This window comes from Manacus vitellinus, unplaced genomic scaffold, assembly GCF_001715985.3.
Source record: "Manacus vitellinus isolate BGI_N305 unplaced genomic scaffold, ASM171598v3 scaffold_0_pilon, whole genome shotgun sequence".
NCBI classification, from domain to species: Eukaryota; Metazoa; Chordata; class Aves; order Passeriformes; family Pipridae; genus Manacus; species Manacus vitellinus.
Genome location: NW_021938789.1, coordinates 57043893 through 57060948, shown reverse-complemented (window position 1 = coordinate 57060948; position 17056 = coordinate 57043893). Strand labels below are relative to the sequence as shown.

The window sequence follows — 17056 nt, the reverse complement described above, 5'->3', positions numbered from 1 at the left end:
CAGTAGGTTTGTTCTGATTCCCTGACCTTACCTGCATATCCCATTTTTCACAGCTGCAGTGCCCTCCTAGAACTAGGGGCAGAATTTGTTGGCAGGACCACCCACACGCCAACAAATTTGGAAATACAGCAGGAGGAGAGAAACAAGCACATTTTTAAAGAATGCAGGGAATTAACAGTGTTTCTGTAGCTCAGAGGAGATTGCGTTTGGCCAGCATACAACTTTATTTAGATATTACATCATGCCTAGTGCATATTTAGTGCTGTCAGTAGTCATGTGAAGCTGAAAAGCATAAAGAATCTTTGGCTTAATTCTGCTGTGTTTGCAGCAAACCCAGATGATGAAGGCAGTGTAGTGTCTGGCTTGGTCTGCACTCCAGCTGAGCTCATTGGCAGCTTTAAGTGTCTGAGGATCTTTGCACTTGGTTGAAGTAGTCATGTGCCTTCTGGACCAGGACCATACTGGGTTTGTGAAGCTCAGAAGGAGAGTATATTTAACTGAAAAAAAAAATAATTGAAGTAGCATTAACATTATAACCTACTTAATTCTCCTGAGTTTGGAGGGAGTCCGGGTGTATCCGGCAGGGCTGGGAGAGGATTGTTCAGAGGCAGCTTCTCAGTATACACCAGTAATCAAAGTGTGTGAGAGAGGAGGGTTTAAGATGGCAATAGGAGCAACTAAAGCTAGTTAGACTAATGAACATTGGGATATTTTACATTAACATTTTTGTTTGTATCCTATAAGTGGCAGATAGCTTTGTAACACACCTTACTAATGACCTCATGTTGTGTCCAGACTTGTTTCCTGTGTACTTTAGAATCCTTGTATTAAAAATTGGTGGATATTAAGGCATTAGGCAGAAAGAGGTTACGATTGATCTGACCTGTGAAGATCTGTATAAAACAAAATACAAATAGAAAACATAAAATGGGGAAATACAAAATCACTGATAAGCAGGGTATTTCTAAGTATCAGTTTCAGTTCAGATTTAAGGGATCTACTGAGATGGAAAACAGGTAGTGCTTTTTTATCTTTGTGATGCATAATGCAAATCTGAAAGAAGAACAGCGAGGGAAAGTCTTCTGTACCAGTTGTGACAGAGGAGAATGAGGAACTAATAAAAAAAACTATGACAGTAAAAGAAGAAAACAGCCATTTGAAAGGAGAAGAAAACTTTACCAGGAGTGTTTTAAAACATTCATTTCAGCTATTTACAAAAAAAAAACTATGGCAGTAAAAAAAAAAAACCACTTGAAAGGAGAAGAAAACTTTACCAGGAGTGTTTTAAAACATTCATTTCAGCTATTTACAAAAAAAACCCCTAATAAGTAATCATCAGAACTTCATCCATTTGTTTTCAATGTGTTTGAAATTTTTTTCAAACAATTGAAACAATTTGCTGGGAACTTCAACATGAGAATTTAAATCTGACATCTCTGCAGGGGAGATGAAAAATTTTTTTGGAGGTGAAAAGGGGAAAACCTTTTATTTCTTTTAAAAATAAATCGGTCTTTCTTGTGGAAGAGAGTTTTGAGGCGTTAGAGTTTGTTTTGTGTGTAGTTTACTGTAAAAATAGGATCAAGAATTTCTGGAAATATAGTTAGGAATTATTGGTAGCTTTTGGTATGCAACTGTTGATGGCCCCCTCAGTAGCAAAGAATTTTCAAAGCTACTTCTGGAAAACAGTATGGCTTTGTCTTTCCCTAGTATCCTTTCATCTGAAAAACAGCTTGACTCTAAGGCATTTTGATCCTTTCTACCCTGAAGAATCAGACCATTAAGTAGCAAAATTATTTTTGCTGGAAGTCTTAGTTTTTCCTATCTGACATTCCAGTTTTGAATGCTTTTAGGGTGTACTGTCTGGGGGTTTTTTGTTGGTGTTGGAGGAGGGGGTTGTAGTTGGTGGGCTTTTTTTTCCCCAGGGCTCCAACAGTGTATGAAACGCAGGAAAGAACTAAATAACTTTTGAACATGATTTGATAATACAACTGCCTTCTGCTTTGCTTCAATTTGTTTGTCTTTGTGTTAGAGTTGAGGTACATTTAAAAGCCAAAGTCCTGTTGGAATGGAAGATTTTTCCCTGTTGGGTCACTTTTCCTCTTTACAACATAAGCATGGGGATGAATATATAGGTCTGTATTTTGCCATGGAGGGTGAAATGGAATGGGGAGGGGCTACAGAGGCCCCTTCTGGGGGGATCTTGAATGACCTATCACTGTTTTCATCATAATTTCCTGTTCTATAGGTCTCCTTGTGGGTACTCTTGATGTCGTGTTGGACTCCAGTGCCAGAGTGGCACCATATCGAATCCTCTACCAAGCTCCAGACTCCCTGGTCTATTGGACTATTGCCTGTGGTAAGGACAAATACACTGACATGGATTTTTATTCTTCCTGGATACTGTGTCACATACTTTAGAGAGCATCCTTCCTGCTGAGCACAGTCGTTTCAGGACAAATAAATGGGTCAGGACAAAAACCTGCTCTAGTGGTAAAACTGAGAAGCTCACGAGCTTCTGATAGTCAGACTTGAATCCCAGAGTGTGTGTGTGTTATGCACAGTGACCGAGTAAAACTAGGAATGGCCGTGCAGTAGGGACAGAAGCCTCTGTTATTTCCCACTCTTCATCTCCCAGAGGTGTTCCCAGGCAAGCAGTATAGCATCCATTCCTCCTCCTTGCATGCTCTTCTCCATGCCCATGGCTCGCTCCTGCAGCACTTCTAAAGTGCAGCATTCCTGGGTGATGGGGTATCTCTAGAGAGGATGGTCAGAGGAATACCTGGGTTATAGGCCCCAAATTACCCAGACAGGGCACCTGGCTTCCCTTGCAGTGGTAACCAGGAAAAATATGCAGCTCCAGCGCTCATGAGAATACATACAAGCTGATAGCATTTCCTGGATAGTGAGCTCAGTCTCCTCCAGGATAAATACCATCTAGATCCCAGGGATGCCTGCCTCTTGGGTGTTTATTTCAGCCAGTGTGTGGTCCTTCTAAATATGATGTACTTGAAAATTCAGCAAGATGGTAGCTAGGTTAAATACAGAAGTGTCTGTTTTGGTCATTAATGCTCCAACTTGGACAGATCTAACAGTAAGACCGGTCCTTCTTCTTTATGGTAGTTAGTGAAAACAACTGAGTTTTGAAAAACAGTTGAATTATGAAAACAATTTTCATACATTAAATAGGACTTTTGATTGCATCAGGTCCTGTACTAAATGCTTGTTTCTATGGTCAGGTACTGATTGCAAGTAGCATCAAAGAGAATGTAGCTGGTCTCACATTTTGTTTGCTGGTTTTGTGTCCGGAGTTGAATGCAGAAGACCAAGGTCTCTTGGCTTTGATTTACCAAGCGTGTAAGGTCAGATCCTCCATTTGGTAGTGTTGCTTTTCAGTCTTAGCAAATGGAAACTTTTCCATGCAGCACCTCTAGCTCAATAGTTTCAGCAGCTGTTTTAGGCAACATCTAAAACTCTGTTCATTTGAAAGAAAATTGAGAAAAGAGGGCAGATGAGAAGTGCATACGTGCCTGTCATCTCTTTAATGACCTCGTAACCCCCAGCACCTGCACTGCTACCTGACTTTCAGAAACACTAGTTAATGAAGCTCTAGGACTCTTCTGGCCTAACAGTGCTGGCTCATCAGTGCACATTCTCTCAACAAAAATTTTACCATTTAGGTAATTTGGATGACTTTTCCTCCGGAAAAATCCCCTCTTGGGAAGGGAAGAGGAAGAGGAATGAATGAAGGTTTGCTACGGATGTAACAATGTTAGCAGTTCAGAGCAGGCTCTGTTCTTAGGAGCATATGATTTGTGTGTCTAACAAAGGTGATATCAAACCTGTGTCACATTCTGAATCCAACAGAAAATGTTTTAATTTTTTAATTAGCACAAGTATTTCTTATTATTTTTGATAGTATCAGACCTAAAAGAAGGCATCAATTTAAAGAACCTTTCCCCCCTCTAGATCTATGAGTACCAACTCCCTGAGGATTTTAAAATTCAAATAACATAATTTATCTTTTGTGACAGGTAATAGTAAAACCAGATATTAATGAAATTGTCAATATTATGAAGGTTTTTTCCATATCTTCATTTAACTTCTTGCTTTGTACTGTCATCTACTCTGCTGTGACCATAAAAAATGCATGTCAGCTTTCCATGGATCTCAGTCATGAGAAAGAAGTTTAAAAGTACTTGCCCATGTGTTTATTTACACTGTTGGTGCTCAAGTAGAGGTAGTTGCACATAAAATCCCTTTTTCCTTTCATCCAGATGTCAATTAGTGCAGCAATTAGTAACCACCTCCATCCCATAAACTTGAAAAGGGGCAACTGAGGACACAAGTTTTTTTGCTGTTTGCAGACTCCCTTCCAAAGAAAACAACTTCGGAAATAGGCCATATGACTTTCCTTTAAGTGTATTTGCAGGTTGTTTTGCATGGTGCCTATGAATATAATGACTATAATTTTATACCTACAGTGTGTGTCCTCAGATAACCAGGGGCATACAATGGAAGGCAGATGGGTTATGGCCCCAGAATAAATGAATGTACCATTCATGTAGAAATTTATGGTGTTGATGAACTGTGAGAGCTTTTTTTCTCTTCTGTGACTGATATTGTGGATTTTATGTAAAAATATGGTACTGTGTTTGCATTTAAGCTAGTATTAATAAACATGCTCTTCAATTATGAATCTTAGCCCTAGTTGAAATTGGTAATGTAGTTAATGTATATATCCATGATTTTGTTTTGTGGAGTGTTTCTTGAATTTTTAGTCTCGTAATATCTGGTTGATGGCTTAGTTATTTTTGTTAAATTATAAGACTGCACTAGCTTAGTCTTGTCACCTGAGGGGAGTAGTGTGGGTTTAACAGGGAGGTAAGATTTTACAGAAAACAAATAATTTATCTACATAACCTTGAAGCTGAGCAGCCCCGGGTTCCCTAAGGCTCTGCACTGTGGTTATTTTATGAATCTGCAACCAAAGCAATTCCGTCTGAACTGATCAAGGGTTGTTAAAATTATATGGGTTACTAAGGAGTTTAGCTGCATTTAGCTATGCAACTCAGATTTGTCCTGCATTGTCCTTCCCTGTTCCCTAAGGGTAGTGCTGGTTATTTAGTACTTGTAATCTCTTACTTATACAGAAATTTGTCATATTCTTCATCGCCAGCCAGTCAGGGAGGGGATTGTCCTGCTTTGCTCTGCACTGGGGTGGCCTCACCTTGGATATTGTGGCATTTTTGGGCACTGCAATATAAGAAAGATATTAAGCTCATAGAGAGTCCAAAGGAGAGCAACAAAGATGATGAAGGGCCTTGAGGAGAAACCGTGTGAGGAGTGATGGAGGGCACTTGGTCTGTTCAGCTGGAGAAGAGGAGACCTCACTGGAGTTACAACTTCCTTGGGAGGAGTAGAGGAGGGGCAGGCACTGATCTCTTCTCTGTGGTGACCAGTGACAGGACCTGAGGGAATAGCATGAAGTTGTGTCAGGGGAGGTTTAGGTTGGATATTAGATAAAGGTTCTTCACCCAGTGGGTGGCTGGGCACTGGAACAGGGTCCCCAGGGCAGTGGTCACAGCACCAAGCTTGACAGAGTTCAAGAAGCATTTGGACAATGCTCTCAGGCACATGGTGTGAATCTTGGGGATGGTCCTGTACAGGGCCAGAAACTGGACTCAGTGATCCTTGTGGGTCCCTTCCAGCTCAGCATATTCTGTGATTCTATCTTCAGTAAAGAAATAATCTCCATCTCCAGTAAGTAGATGTACAGACTGACTCAAAGAAATGTGTTCAGGTTGACTAACAAACATCTCAAGTAAGTATATCTGCTTGGAAGACAAAACTGGACATGACAGCCTCATCAGCTGTCTCAAGCCATTCCTATTTCTTAGTCACCAGCTGAAACAAAACTGAGATCATACTTCTGAGTGTGTTTGAAAGCATGTTTATATGACTTTTAAGTTTTCTTCTCAGGACTTAACTTGATCACTTTTCCTCTGTACCTTCACCTCCTACCTTAGACAAACCAGCCTAGGTGTTAGAAACCTAACCCTGACACTGAGAGATGCTCATGCTGTTACTGCACCCCACCTGCTAGGCAACTGCCCCTTCTCATCCTCTCTCCAATTGGAGATATTAATTAAGTTTTTTACTAACAAAATCAGAGAAGGATAATGAGAAGTAAAATAAATCTTAAAGCCACTTTCCCTCCACCCCTCCCTCCTTCCCAACTCTACCTCTTCCCCCTCAGTGGTGCAGGGAGACGGGAGCGGGTGGGTTATGGTCAGGTTGCTTCTGCTGCTGCTCAGGGAGAGGAGTCCTTCCCCTGCTCCAGTGTGGGGTCCCTCCCATGGGAGAGAGTGCTCCATGAACTTCTCCACAAGTGGATTGTTGCAAGTTGAGAATAGTCAACCAAAGGAGGTCCATAAGAAGTGATGAAAAATAATTGATGAACCACAAACCAGAAATAGACAGCCTTAATAAATAGTTCATCATGATAGTGTGTCTGCACTGCTTGTCACTGCTCTTCAAGAGATAAGCAATTTTTCTGATGACAGTCTGGTTTTATATACATAGCTCATGCATTTTATCATTGATTTTTACAGCAGTTTAAAAGCCAAGAAGAAATAAAATAGTCTTCAGACCACCTCCTGAGTTCCAGAATAGTCTAGTTGCATCCAGCAGTTTTAAGAGGAAACAGCAGTGGTTCTGAAATATTGATTACATATGCAGGCTATTCTGCAACATCATTTATGTATCCGTACTACAACTAGAATTGTGAAATTCCTCTGGAAGTTGCACAGAATGTTGCATTCTGTTGCCTTCTTGGAGTTGTGTTAAAGCTCTGATTGTATACTGTACAAAGAATATTGTTCCCCATCATTTGCTATTGAAGTAAGCTGAAGAAGTTATTAGCAGCAGCTTGTTGCAATTTAACCTCTTTCCAGTGGTTGTTTCACATGAGCCCTTATTTTGTTGGGTTCTGAAGGCATTATTTAACTGGTAGGTCCTCTGTGAATATGTAACGTTTGTTTTCTGAAACTACTTGAATTTTGACAGAATTCCCTCAAAATACTTTTTTGGGGGAACAGGTTTTTTTGATCGCTTGAGTTTATTCTTCCTTCTGGGGGGAGGTGGCACGGGGAGATCCTGAAGAGCACCAATGACTTTATTCTGTGAGATGTTGAGAATGGGATCAAAATAGAAGTTATATTTATTACAATCCATCTGAAGTAAAATAGAAAAAAGCTTTGAATTTATAAACTCTAGTTCATTCATGAAGCTTTTTCATCCCTTTCTATAAGACTTTACAGGCTACATCTATGCTGATTCCTCAGTATCAAATATCTCACTTGACCCCTTTTGATCTCCTAAGGAAACAAGGGTCATCAAAGTTTAGTTTATTATTTCATCACTAAAAATAAACCACCTCTAACAACCATCTTCCCCTAAAAGGTACAGCTTTCTTATAGATGTTTCAGCACTTCTTTTGAGGAAGGGACGTTGTAGTAGAATTGTCAGGAAAATGATCCCTTTTTGCTATTATTTTTGAAATTTTGTCATTGTTTCATAATTTGGAGATGCATCTAATGGTGGAGGTTTTGTGAACCAATGGTAGAATATACAACTGTAGGGGTTGTATTGTCAACTCCTAAAAGATGCAGGTAATACCTTTCTAACTCTTTAATGTCACATTAGGCATCTGAGTGTCATCATAGTTAGAATTCTACATGTAGGGGGCTTTTGCTTATGATACTGACATAAGCAGCTTGTGCTTCTCACAGAATAGTCTTGAATGTTGCTGCCTATTTATTATTAAATTAAATACAATGGGAGAAAATTTTGATATTTCCAGACATCTAGTGGAATCCTGCATCTCCAGTTGCTGACAAATTTTCTTAGAGTCTTCTGTTTATGATTAAGAGGCCATTGACGCCGGTGAAATACTTCTTTTGTGACTTTTGGTTGGGTTTTTTTTTACATACAGGTTGCTCAAGGAAGGAAATCACTGAACACTGGGAATGGCTTGAACAGCATTTGTTGCAAACGCTTTCAATCTTCGAAAACGAGAACGACATAAACACATTTGTCAGAGGAAAAATACAGGTAGTGTATATGCTGCTATAAATGTTGTTAGTGATAAATGTGACTGTGGAAGGAAAACTGATGTGAATTCTGAACAAATTTGACCTGGTAGTCCCTAGGCTGCTCTGCATTTTTGAAGGAAAACCAGATGCTAAGTAGCAACATGTGTGTAAAAATCAGGGAAACTGGGATTAGTGCACATACCTATAGCACTGTGATCTAAAAAGATCCCCATATAAATATATAGGCAGGGCTTCAGACATTATAAGTTCTAAAATTAATTGTGCTGTTGCCTGTCTTAAACTTTGACAGTTTTTTGACAGTTTCTTAAACTTAGACTGTTTTTCCAGTGCAAAGCTTTATTTTTTTTTATATGCTCATGTCTCCTTGCCCTCTTCTGTATAGTTAAATCCTGTAGTTCTGGCATTTACATTTCATGTATTAGGGGTTGCTGGTTCATTGATTAGTTTGGTTGGTTGTGGGGGGTATGGAGGTGTTGGTTTTCTCAGAATTTCTTTTTCTCTTTATAGGAGAGAGAGTAGCTATACTGGTAAAAAGTACTTTATCTGCACTAAGAATTATCTAAAAATAAATACTTGGTAAAAGATTGATTGTAAGCAACATAACTATGTTTACTGGGTGTGTGTTCTAAGCATATGCTTTGCTTCATTCCTTTTTTAACATTTCATGTAATAAGTCAGCTGTCTTAAGAATCCCCCAGTTGCTTGTGTTTTACTAGTGACTCAGATTTGAGGGCTACAGATGGTCATGGAAACATATGAGAAGACCTCTGTCTTGTGAAATATAATCCTTTAAGGAAATTGTTACTTCTTAGAATTGGACAAATGCTAAATGTGAATTTAGTCTTATACTACTAAATATTACTTATAAGTAGTATTGTACTACTTCTATTACTAAATGTGAATTCTCTGTCTTATATTCTGCATTCCATCTAAATACAGAGTGAGTTGAAGGCAAAAAGTCAGTTTCCATTTTATAACTTTAGTATAAAAGGCAATAGAGATTATTATAAAAGAAATTGGGAAAATAAGTGAGTAGACCAGAGCTTCATCAGAGAACAGAAGGGACTGTAGTTTTCAACATATCAAGAGCAGCTTTTCACCAGACAGTTGACACTTCAAATTTCATGAAGGTCATCAGCACCTGAAAGTGGGAATAATATTTTCCATTGTGACAGTTAATCTAATAGAAGATTTTCTTTTTCTTTTGCTTGAGGTCCAGTGAAAGGGGTCATAGAAGTCATTTGATATTTTCCCTGATGAATAACAGATCCTTTTTTTCCTTTTATTTTTCCTTCCCTTTTGAAAAAAATTTTTCTGGTGAAATCCTATCCCAGGGAGCACATTTACACCTAGGAGGAAAATATGACAAATCTCAATGATAATTAGGATATCTGATGCCCCGTGGCAACTAACATGATGTGCACTTCTTTCACTCCCTCCTCTAGGGCATCATCGCTGAGTACAACAAAATCAATGGCATCAAAGAGGATGACGATACAGAAAAATTCAAGGAAGCCATAGTGAAATTTCACAAGCTTTTTGGGATGCCAGAAGAAGAGAAATTGGTGAACTACTACTCCTGCAGTTACTGGAAGGGGAAGGTGCCCCGTCAGGGCTGGGTGTATCTCAGCATTAATCACCTTTGCTTTTACTCTTTCCTTATGGGCAGGGAAGGTATGTTTTTGGTGGAATGGTAATCTGTGCATCTAAGAACTGTTAGGAAATCTTCTGTAGTTTATTACTGTTCACCTGCTGAACACTGGGGGTAAAAAGACACTGCTGAGGAAAAGAGGAGTAGGGAGCAATTCCTTGATTGTCACCCTGCTTCACTGCATGCTTTTGTTCCCTTGTTTGTTTTGTATTTCTCAAAGTAGTTCTCTCTAAAACAATACCTGTGCATTGTTTAGAGACGTGGTTCACCTCAGGGACTGTGCCCAAAAGGGAATAGGGACGAGATCACACCAGTTTTGGCTCCTTCTGCTCTTATACAATCCTGCAGTACTTCTCTGGCAGACTTCGCAACCTCAAATGCCACATGTACTCTTGTACAACTCCAGAACATAAAGGTCTCAGAGGAGACCCAGAATGAGCTACATAGTGTGGATGCAACCAGTCTGCTCTAGAGGGAGTTAATTCAAAACAGTGTGGAGGTGAATGAATCTGCAGTACTTGGTTATGGGCAGTGGATCAATCCCCAGTCACGAATGGCTGGAGTTTCTTGTTTTTCCTTGGTTGTTTTGTTTGATTGGTTAGTTGTTTTGGTTTGTTGGTGGGTTTTTTTTTTTGTTTTTTTAATAAATGTAGATTTAGCCTCTCTTTTAAGGACACCACCTATACTGGTGTTTGGAAAAAAGCAAAGGATCTGCCATTACTGTAATATTTGAAACTTTTGAATGTATAAAAATAACACAAGCCTGTCTGATGTGTTAGGACTTTTTCTTTGGTTCCACAGGAAAAGAGGATATCAGAGTCTGAGCAAGTGCTGTGGCAATGATAAGTTGTGTTAGACTACCCAGCATTGTAATGCTTGTGTGGTGTTCTGTAAACAAAGTAAATGATATTTAAACTCTTTTATCTGCTGCTTGTCAGGTGACAGTAGTTTGTTTGTACAAGCTGGGTCTATTTGTGCTGAGCTCCCAACTTTTCAAGATGCAATGAAAATTCATCTGAATGCATTTTATAGGAAGAGGAAGATAAATGCTCTTGAATATGCTCATTTTGGTACTGAATCTTTTTTCTTTGTTTGCTCCTGTTCAGCAAAGCTAGTTATCCGCTGGGTTGACATCACTCAACTTGAAAAGAATGCTACACTGCTCTTCCCTGATATGATCAAAGTGAGCACAAGGTCAAGTGAACATTTTTTCTCAGTATTCCTTAATATCAGCGAGACATTTAAACTAATGGAACAGCTTGCCAATATAGCAATGCGACAGCTTCTGGACAATGAAGGATTTGAGCAAGACAGGTCATTACCCAAACTGAAAAAGAAATCCCCCAAAAAAGTATCTGCACTAAAACGGTAGGTATAGCACTGTCTCTTAGTCATTTGTTCCTCCTCAACCCTTTTACTTCCAGGATTTCATCCCAAAGTTTTCTAATGTTGCTGCCATTTACTGTTACTCCAAAAGGAATGATTGATTCCAGCAGTGGCAAAATGTGAGTAATTATTTGAATATAATTACTTGGTGTCCTGTAGAAATGGGAAAGGGACAACATTTGAATATGAACTTGAGACAAATTCTAGTTTGTTCAGAAGCTCTTTAGACTCTCTCTCAACACTGGCTTCATTAGTTATCTGTTGTAAGGCTGTTTTATGTCACTAGGAGAAGGTAATAAAGTGTTATTAAGAAATGTGTGTAACATTCATATTTGGTCCTAAAACTGGGATTGAAAAATGATTCTAGATAATGAATTCTATATAAAACTTACTTTAGGTAACAGGGATACAAAAATTGACATAAAATTATAAGGGATAAAGAACTGGAAAATATTTCTGCTTCTTTTGTATCATACTGCAATTAGTTAGTTTCTTTAAATTTTTTTCATTATATGTTGGTCATTTTAGTGAACCATACAGAATTGTAATCAGTGCTTGTTTGTATTTCTCATTATTTAGTGACATCTAACATGCAGTATATCACTTGGGCCTGTATATATTCTCAGAAAGCAGGGATGAATATGGAAAGTTCATCCTGTCCTTCCCCTCTGAGAAGTCAGGATAAATGTTTAAGTCACTCATGGCAGATTTTTTTTTTTCATGTAGTTTTAGAGCCTTCCAACAGTGAAGATTATACATGCCCTACATGCAAACTATTTCCACTGTTTTGCTGTTCACTCCGTGCTTAGCTGAGTTGTATGTTGGCCATGATTTGCATAAAATGTATCTTAAAATGTATTATGTATTTCTTAAAACAAGAAAATCTCTCTGTGGGTTTTTCAGGGATCTTGATGCCAGAGCAAAGAGTGAGAGATACCGTGCATTGTTCCGGCTTCCCAAGGATGAGAAATTAGATGGGCACACAGACTGTACTCTTTGGACTCCATTCAACAAAATGCATATTTTGGGTCAGATGTTTGTTTCTACAAACTACATTTGCTTTACTAGTAAAGAAGAAAACTTGTGCAGCCTTATTATCCCTCTTCGAGAGGTAAATATTTTTTTATTTGTAAATTTATAGGGCAAATAATAAAGCAATGTCCTCTTGGATATTGCATCCTAGCTTTGATTTTTTTTTTTTTGAGGAAAACCTCTTTTGATCCTTTTAATCTCTTGTGAGCGTACCATTCTGATGTGTTCTAAGTAATATTTAATGACTGTGTATCTTAGTTTGTGATTCCTACTACTAAAATTCACAGGCACTTCTTTCAGTTTTCACAATCCTTGTGAGTCCTTCCTGTCCCATAATTTATATTCAGATTTACAGCCCCACTGTACATTTTTTGTACCTCATAGGGAGGGATGGACTGTGAAATTTCCTAGATCAATGAGTGAAAATTCTGTTAAAAAAATCTGTCAGGCAAGATTTGCTTTGGTCAGATGTAAAAAGATTAAAAAGATCCTAAAGTTTTGAATTGTCTCTTCGTGCAGGTTTGCAACTGTTTATTCCTGTACATGGGAAATATTTGTCAGCGTTTTTCAGATTGGTGTGTTTATCTTCTTAAAGCTGGTTACTTAAAGAAGATGTTCAGCAAAAAGCTTGTTTGATGCAATAAAAAAATAATTATGTTGGGGAGGTTTTTTTATGGTTGACTTGATTTGTGGGTTGATGGAAAATTGTGTAAAGTTTTGGAAGTAGTAGCAAGGCTGATGTAACCAAGGACAGTTTGGCTTAACTGAAGAACCATGGAATATTTCAAGGCACTGTTTCCCCCCACAAATCACTAAGAGTAAAGCAGTATTTGTTAGGTAATGTTGAAGTACAGCTTCTTGACAGCATGTTGCAATGGCTTTGGTTATTTGAGATGAGCCATTCAATTATGGTTGCACTGTTTGTCTGGGAATCAGTGGGAACAATGGTCCTCCAGGTAAAGCAGTGGAGGAGGAGAGCAAAGTCTCCATTTAGCAGGGCCTCTTTTCCTGCATGCAGATTCAGCAACAGCTTTTGATAACCACAGGCACAGCAGCACAGGATTGAAAGCAGCTCTAAAGCTTTAAGAAGTAGCTGAAGAAATAAGTGCTTTTGTGGGAACAGGTTTAAGTCTCAGCACCAGCAAGGAGAACAGTAACCCACGGGGTAATGTCATTCCTCAGAACAACTGATCAGTACCCTTAATAATTAAGGGAAAGCTTTCTATTTAATTAAAGCTTTGGGTTAGACCCTAACCTAATTCCTGTATTCTGTGGTATCCTGGGGGTGTTTTGGCAGTTGAGACAATGAGCATCGATTCACAAATTATGGTCAAAAAAGATGATTTTTGGTGGCTGACTGCACTGCTCACTGCACCTACAATAGGTACACTCTCCAAGATGAGCACTTCAGATGTGTGTGTCTCTATTGAATAGGAAATAAGTGGAGCAGAGCATGCTTGCTGTCATGTCTGCTCTGTGCCTTTAGAACTTGTCTGTCTTTTGTGCTGACTGCGCTCAAACAGTTTTTAAGCGGAACAGAAAAATAACATGGGAACACTTTTTAGCTAATTTCAATATGCTGTTAGTGAAGATCCTGTAAGATAACAAAAAACTAATATGTTTGTAGTTAACAGAAAAATAAAAGGAAGTGGGAAGAACGGAGAAGTCATTTAGCACCTGGAGCTGTGCACTGCAGTCTTTAAATACATCTTCAAAGAAAATGTGGGAAAAATGATTATCCATTTAGCTAAAGAGATATTAATATTATAGCACTAATGTCTTACCATTGATTTCTGTTTTAAAAAGGGTTTAAAAAAGGAGCAAAAGTAAAGGTCCTAGCAAACTGAAATATGCCCCTTTCTATTCTGAAGGCAGTAAGTCAGTTTTCATTACCTAAGAAATCATTTAAAATTGTAAAAACAATATTTACCGTTGTGATTTGTGTTTTGTTCTATGTATGAACTGCACAAACTTGATTGATTGATTTATTTTTAAGGCTAATAATTGGTAATGTTTAGAACACACAGCTGTTACATAATTCATCAACGGTGTGTGACTTGTCCCTGAGATTTCTTTGTGTTACCATGATTTACTGAAAGCTTAGGGAACCAGTTCCTTGTACTCAATAGATTGTTGTATGAGTACTGTTTACAGGTTGGATGGAGTTCAGTTAGATTAGTGACCGCTCCACTAACAATTGAAGGCCAAACAGAAACCTGCACCTCACAGAGTCAGATGTTTTCCTTTGTAAGAGAAGGAAAACCTAAACATGGTAGGTTAGTTTCCCTTTGTTCTGAGTTTCTGTGTGCTGTGAATATACAGTTAAAATAACAGTTGTTATCACAGTATCCGACTAGGATATAATAGTACACGAGTGTTGTCTCAAAAATGGCTTATTCCCATGTATTGGCAATAAAAGGTAGGCAAAAGTCTTCATTGATTCAGCCTATAGTGGTGCTGAGAAGCAGGAGAGGGATTTGGAAGTCCTACAAGAAGGCCCATAGATCTGCCTCCCACAGACAAAATTTTGTTTTACTGATTCTTTTAAGATAAAGCCAGAAGAATATAAGTTATGCAGAGGAGTTCTGCTGGATAATGTACTGAAGCCAGTTGTTTGAGGGATGACAGCCTTCATCTTTCAGACCTGTATGCAAATCATGTTTTCCATGCAGAGGGATGTCCATAGTGACTTGATACAAGGGCAAAAGGAGCGTGAGTTTATTGTATTAAGATGGTTTCTCAGACCAAGCAACTTGATTAATTAAAGATCTTAAAGCTGTAACTCCTGTTTCTCCCTAGGTGACAATAGTGGAAAAGGCAGACAGTTCCAGTGTGCTGCCCAGCCCGCTGTCAATCAGCACAAAAAACAGAATGACGTTCCTCTTTGCCAACTTGAAAGACAGAGACTTTCTTGTACAGAGGATCTCGGACTTCCTGCAACAAACCACTTCAAAAATATACTTGGAAAAAAATATTTCTGGAAGCTATATCAGCTCAGATGATGAGGTATGTGGAGGAATGTGAATAATTTACTAGAGGGGGATTTTAACTGGTGTGGGAAAAGGGGAGCCAGGAAGAAAGCTAAACCTTTGTACACAGAAATGTTACCTCTTTTGTGTTAGTGCATTTTAGTTTCCTTAAACTGAAGTGTTTAAATTTTACAATGAAGATATCTATTTTTTGTGTTAGACCTAAGAGAAATCATAACTGCTGAGGAAAAGCTACTTTAACTCCTGCTGCCACATTCTGAAATTACAGTATATCTTGTTGGAAAGTGTCATAGCTAATTAACTGGTTCATTGAATGATACTTTTAATATCTATTAAGTTGTCCAAGTCAAATGTAATCATGGAATTTTAATAATTTGAAGAAGTTATCATTGGATATGAAACTCTTTTTATTCAAGACTTTAGCTGCTAAATCCCGTCCTTTGATTCTTCTGCAAACAACATCTGAGCTGAGCAAGTTTGCATGTGCACAGCTAGTGAACTTTGGAACATTTGAACTAACAAAAAACCCCTGCCCTGTCCTGGACATGAAATGCCCCTATTCTGAACCCCCTCCTTATTTATGTGTGCAAAGTAAATGGTTCTTGAAAGATATGATAAGGTACACTCTTCTTAGCCACTCTGAATGTCAAGCCTTCTGCTGAATTCCAGATTTTATGTATGAAATTCAGGTGCTTCATACAACGACCTCATCAGATCTGTTAAACCCAGAAAAGTTTACTGGTTCAGATCTCAAAGCAGAAAAGGCTGTTGTGGGTGTATCATTTTGGTTTTATGTGGGTAGATCTCACATTCCAAGTCTGTACTAAGCCATACCTTAGTATTGCACTGAATAGCCCTACCCTGTTTGCTATGTATATCTTAATAGAATTTTTTTTTATTTGCTTTGTTGATGGTGAGGTATAATTACTCTGTTGTTATAGTTGTATACCAGAGCACAAAGGCATGTGTAGTGCTGAAACTTCGTCTTGCCTTTTGCCCTAAATGGATCTAAGTATTCTACCTACTGATTTATAAACACAAATTAGTAATTGCAACATTATTACTACATTTAGTAATATGACTACATATGTAGACATACATGACTACTATTTGCAATTTCAGGCATTTGCTCTGAACTTCTCTATGAGATTTTACTGTGATACAATTTCAAAAATGTTTGAGAAGTCAGAAAATCGTTTTTCTTTAAAATATTTTTCTTCCACATCACCGTATGACAATGTTGAATTTTCTGTAGAACGTATTTTTGATCAAGGGGAAAAATAATTTATTTTGTATATGTCTGTATAAACATATATACAGATATAAATATGTGGTTTTATATGTGTACACACACATATAAAAATACCTGTTATATATAAATTTTACATTCTGGACAGTCATGGAGCCACCCATGGAGTTAACAGTCCTACAATGCTGACAGCAGACCAAAGGAGCTGGTTCAGTTGCCCAGGGCTACTTCAAGTTAACATGACCTTAGTAATTCTCATTATAGAATTTTATAGTGTTCCAGGGGAGCTATTTGGAAACTGGTTTAATTTCTGCTGCCATATGGTCAGCCTGTACATGGGCGAGCGTTTGTTAACTGTTAGCATGTATGACTTTTTAGAGTAAAATGAAGCAAAAAGTCTGGACTCTGGGTCATCCCCATGTCTGTATTGCTTGTGACTGCTTTCTGCAGGTGTTCACAAGATCCAGCAGTTCAGTTTCTGCCAGCCCTCACAAAAGCCTGAGCTCTGAGTCGGAGGGAGAGCGACAGTTCAACCTCAATGACAACGGCATTCCAACAGCAACTCAAGCTTTAATGACCATGTATCGGCGGAGGTCACCTGAGGAGTTCAACCCTAAGCTGGTAAAATGCACCC

General features: G+C 38.4%; 1 protein-coding gene across 2 annotated transcripts in view; it reads left to right on the top strand.

Moving 5' to 3' along the window:
• TBC1D9 (TBC1 domain family member 9) overlaps positions 1–17056 on the top strand; it is a 52451-nt gene that overhangs the window by 12540 nt on the left and 22855 nt on the right. For both annotated transcript variants that reach the window (XM_029962293.1, XM_029962284.1), the window contains exons 2-8: positions 2246–2356; positions 7994–8112; positions 9560–9788; positions 10872–11133; positions 12055–12262; positions 14983–15189; positions 16873–17043. In XM_029962293.1, coding sequence (XP_029818153.1) covers positions 2246–2356; positions 7994–8112; positions 9560–9788; positions 10872–11133; positions 12055–12262; positions 14983–15189; positions 16873–17043 — 1307 coding nt within the window. The remainder of the gene's footprint in view (positions 1–2245; positions 2357–7993; positions 8113–9559; positions 9789–10871; positions 11134–12054; positions 12263–14982; positions 15190–16872; positions 17044–17056) is intronic.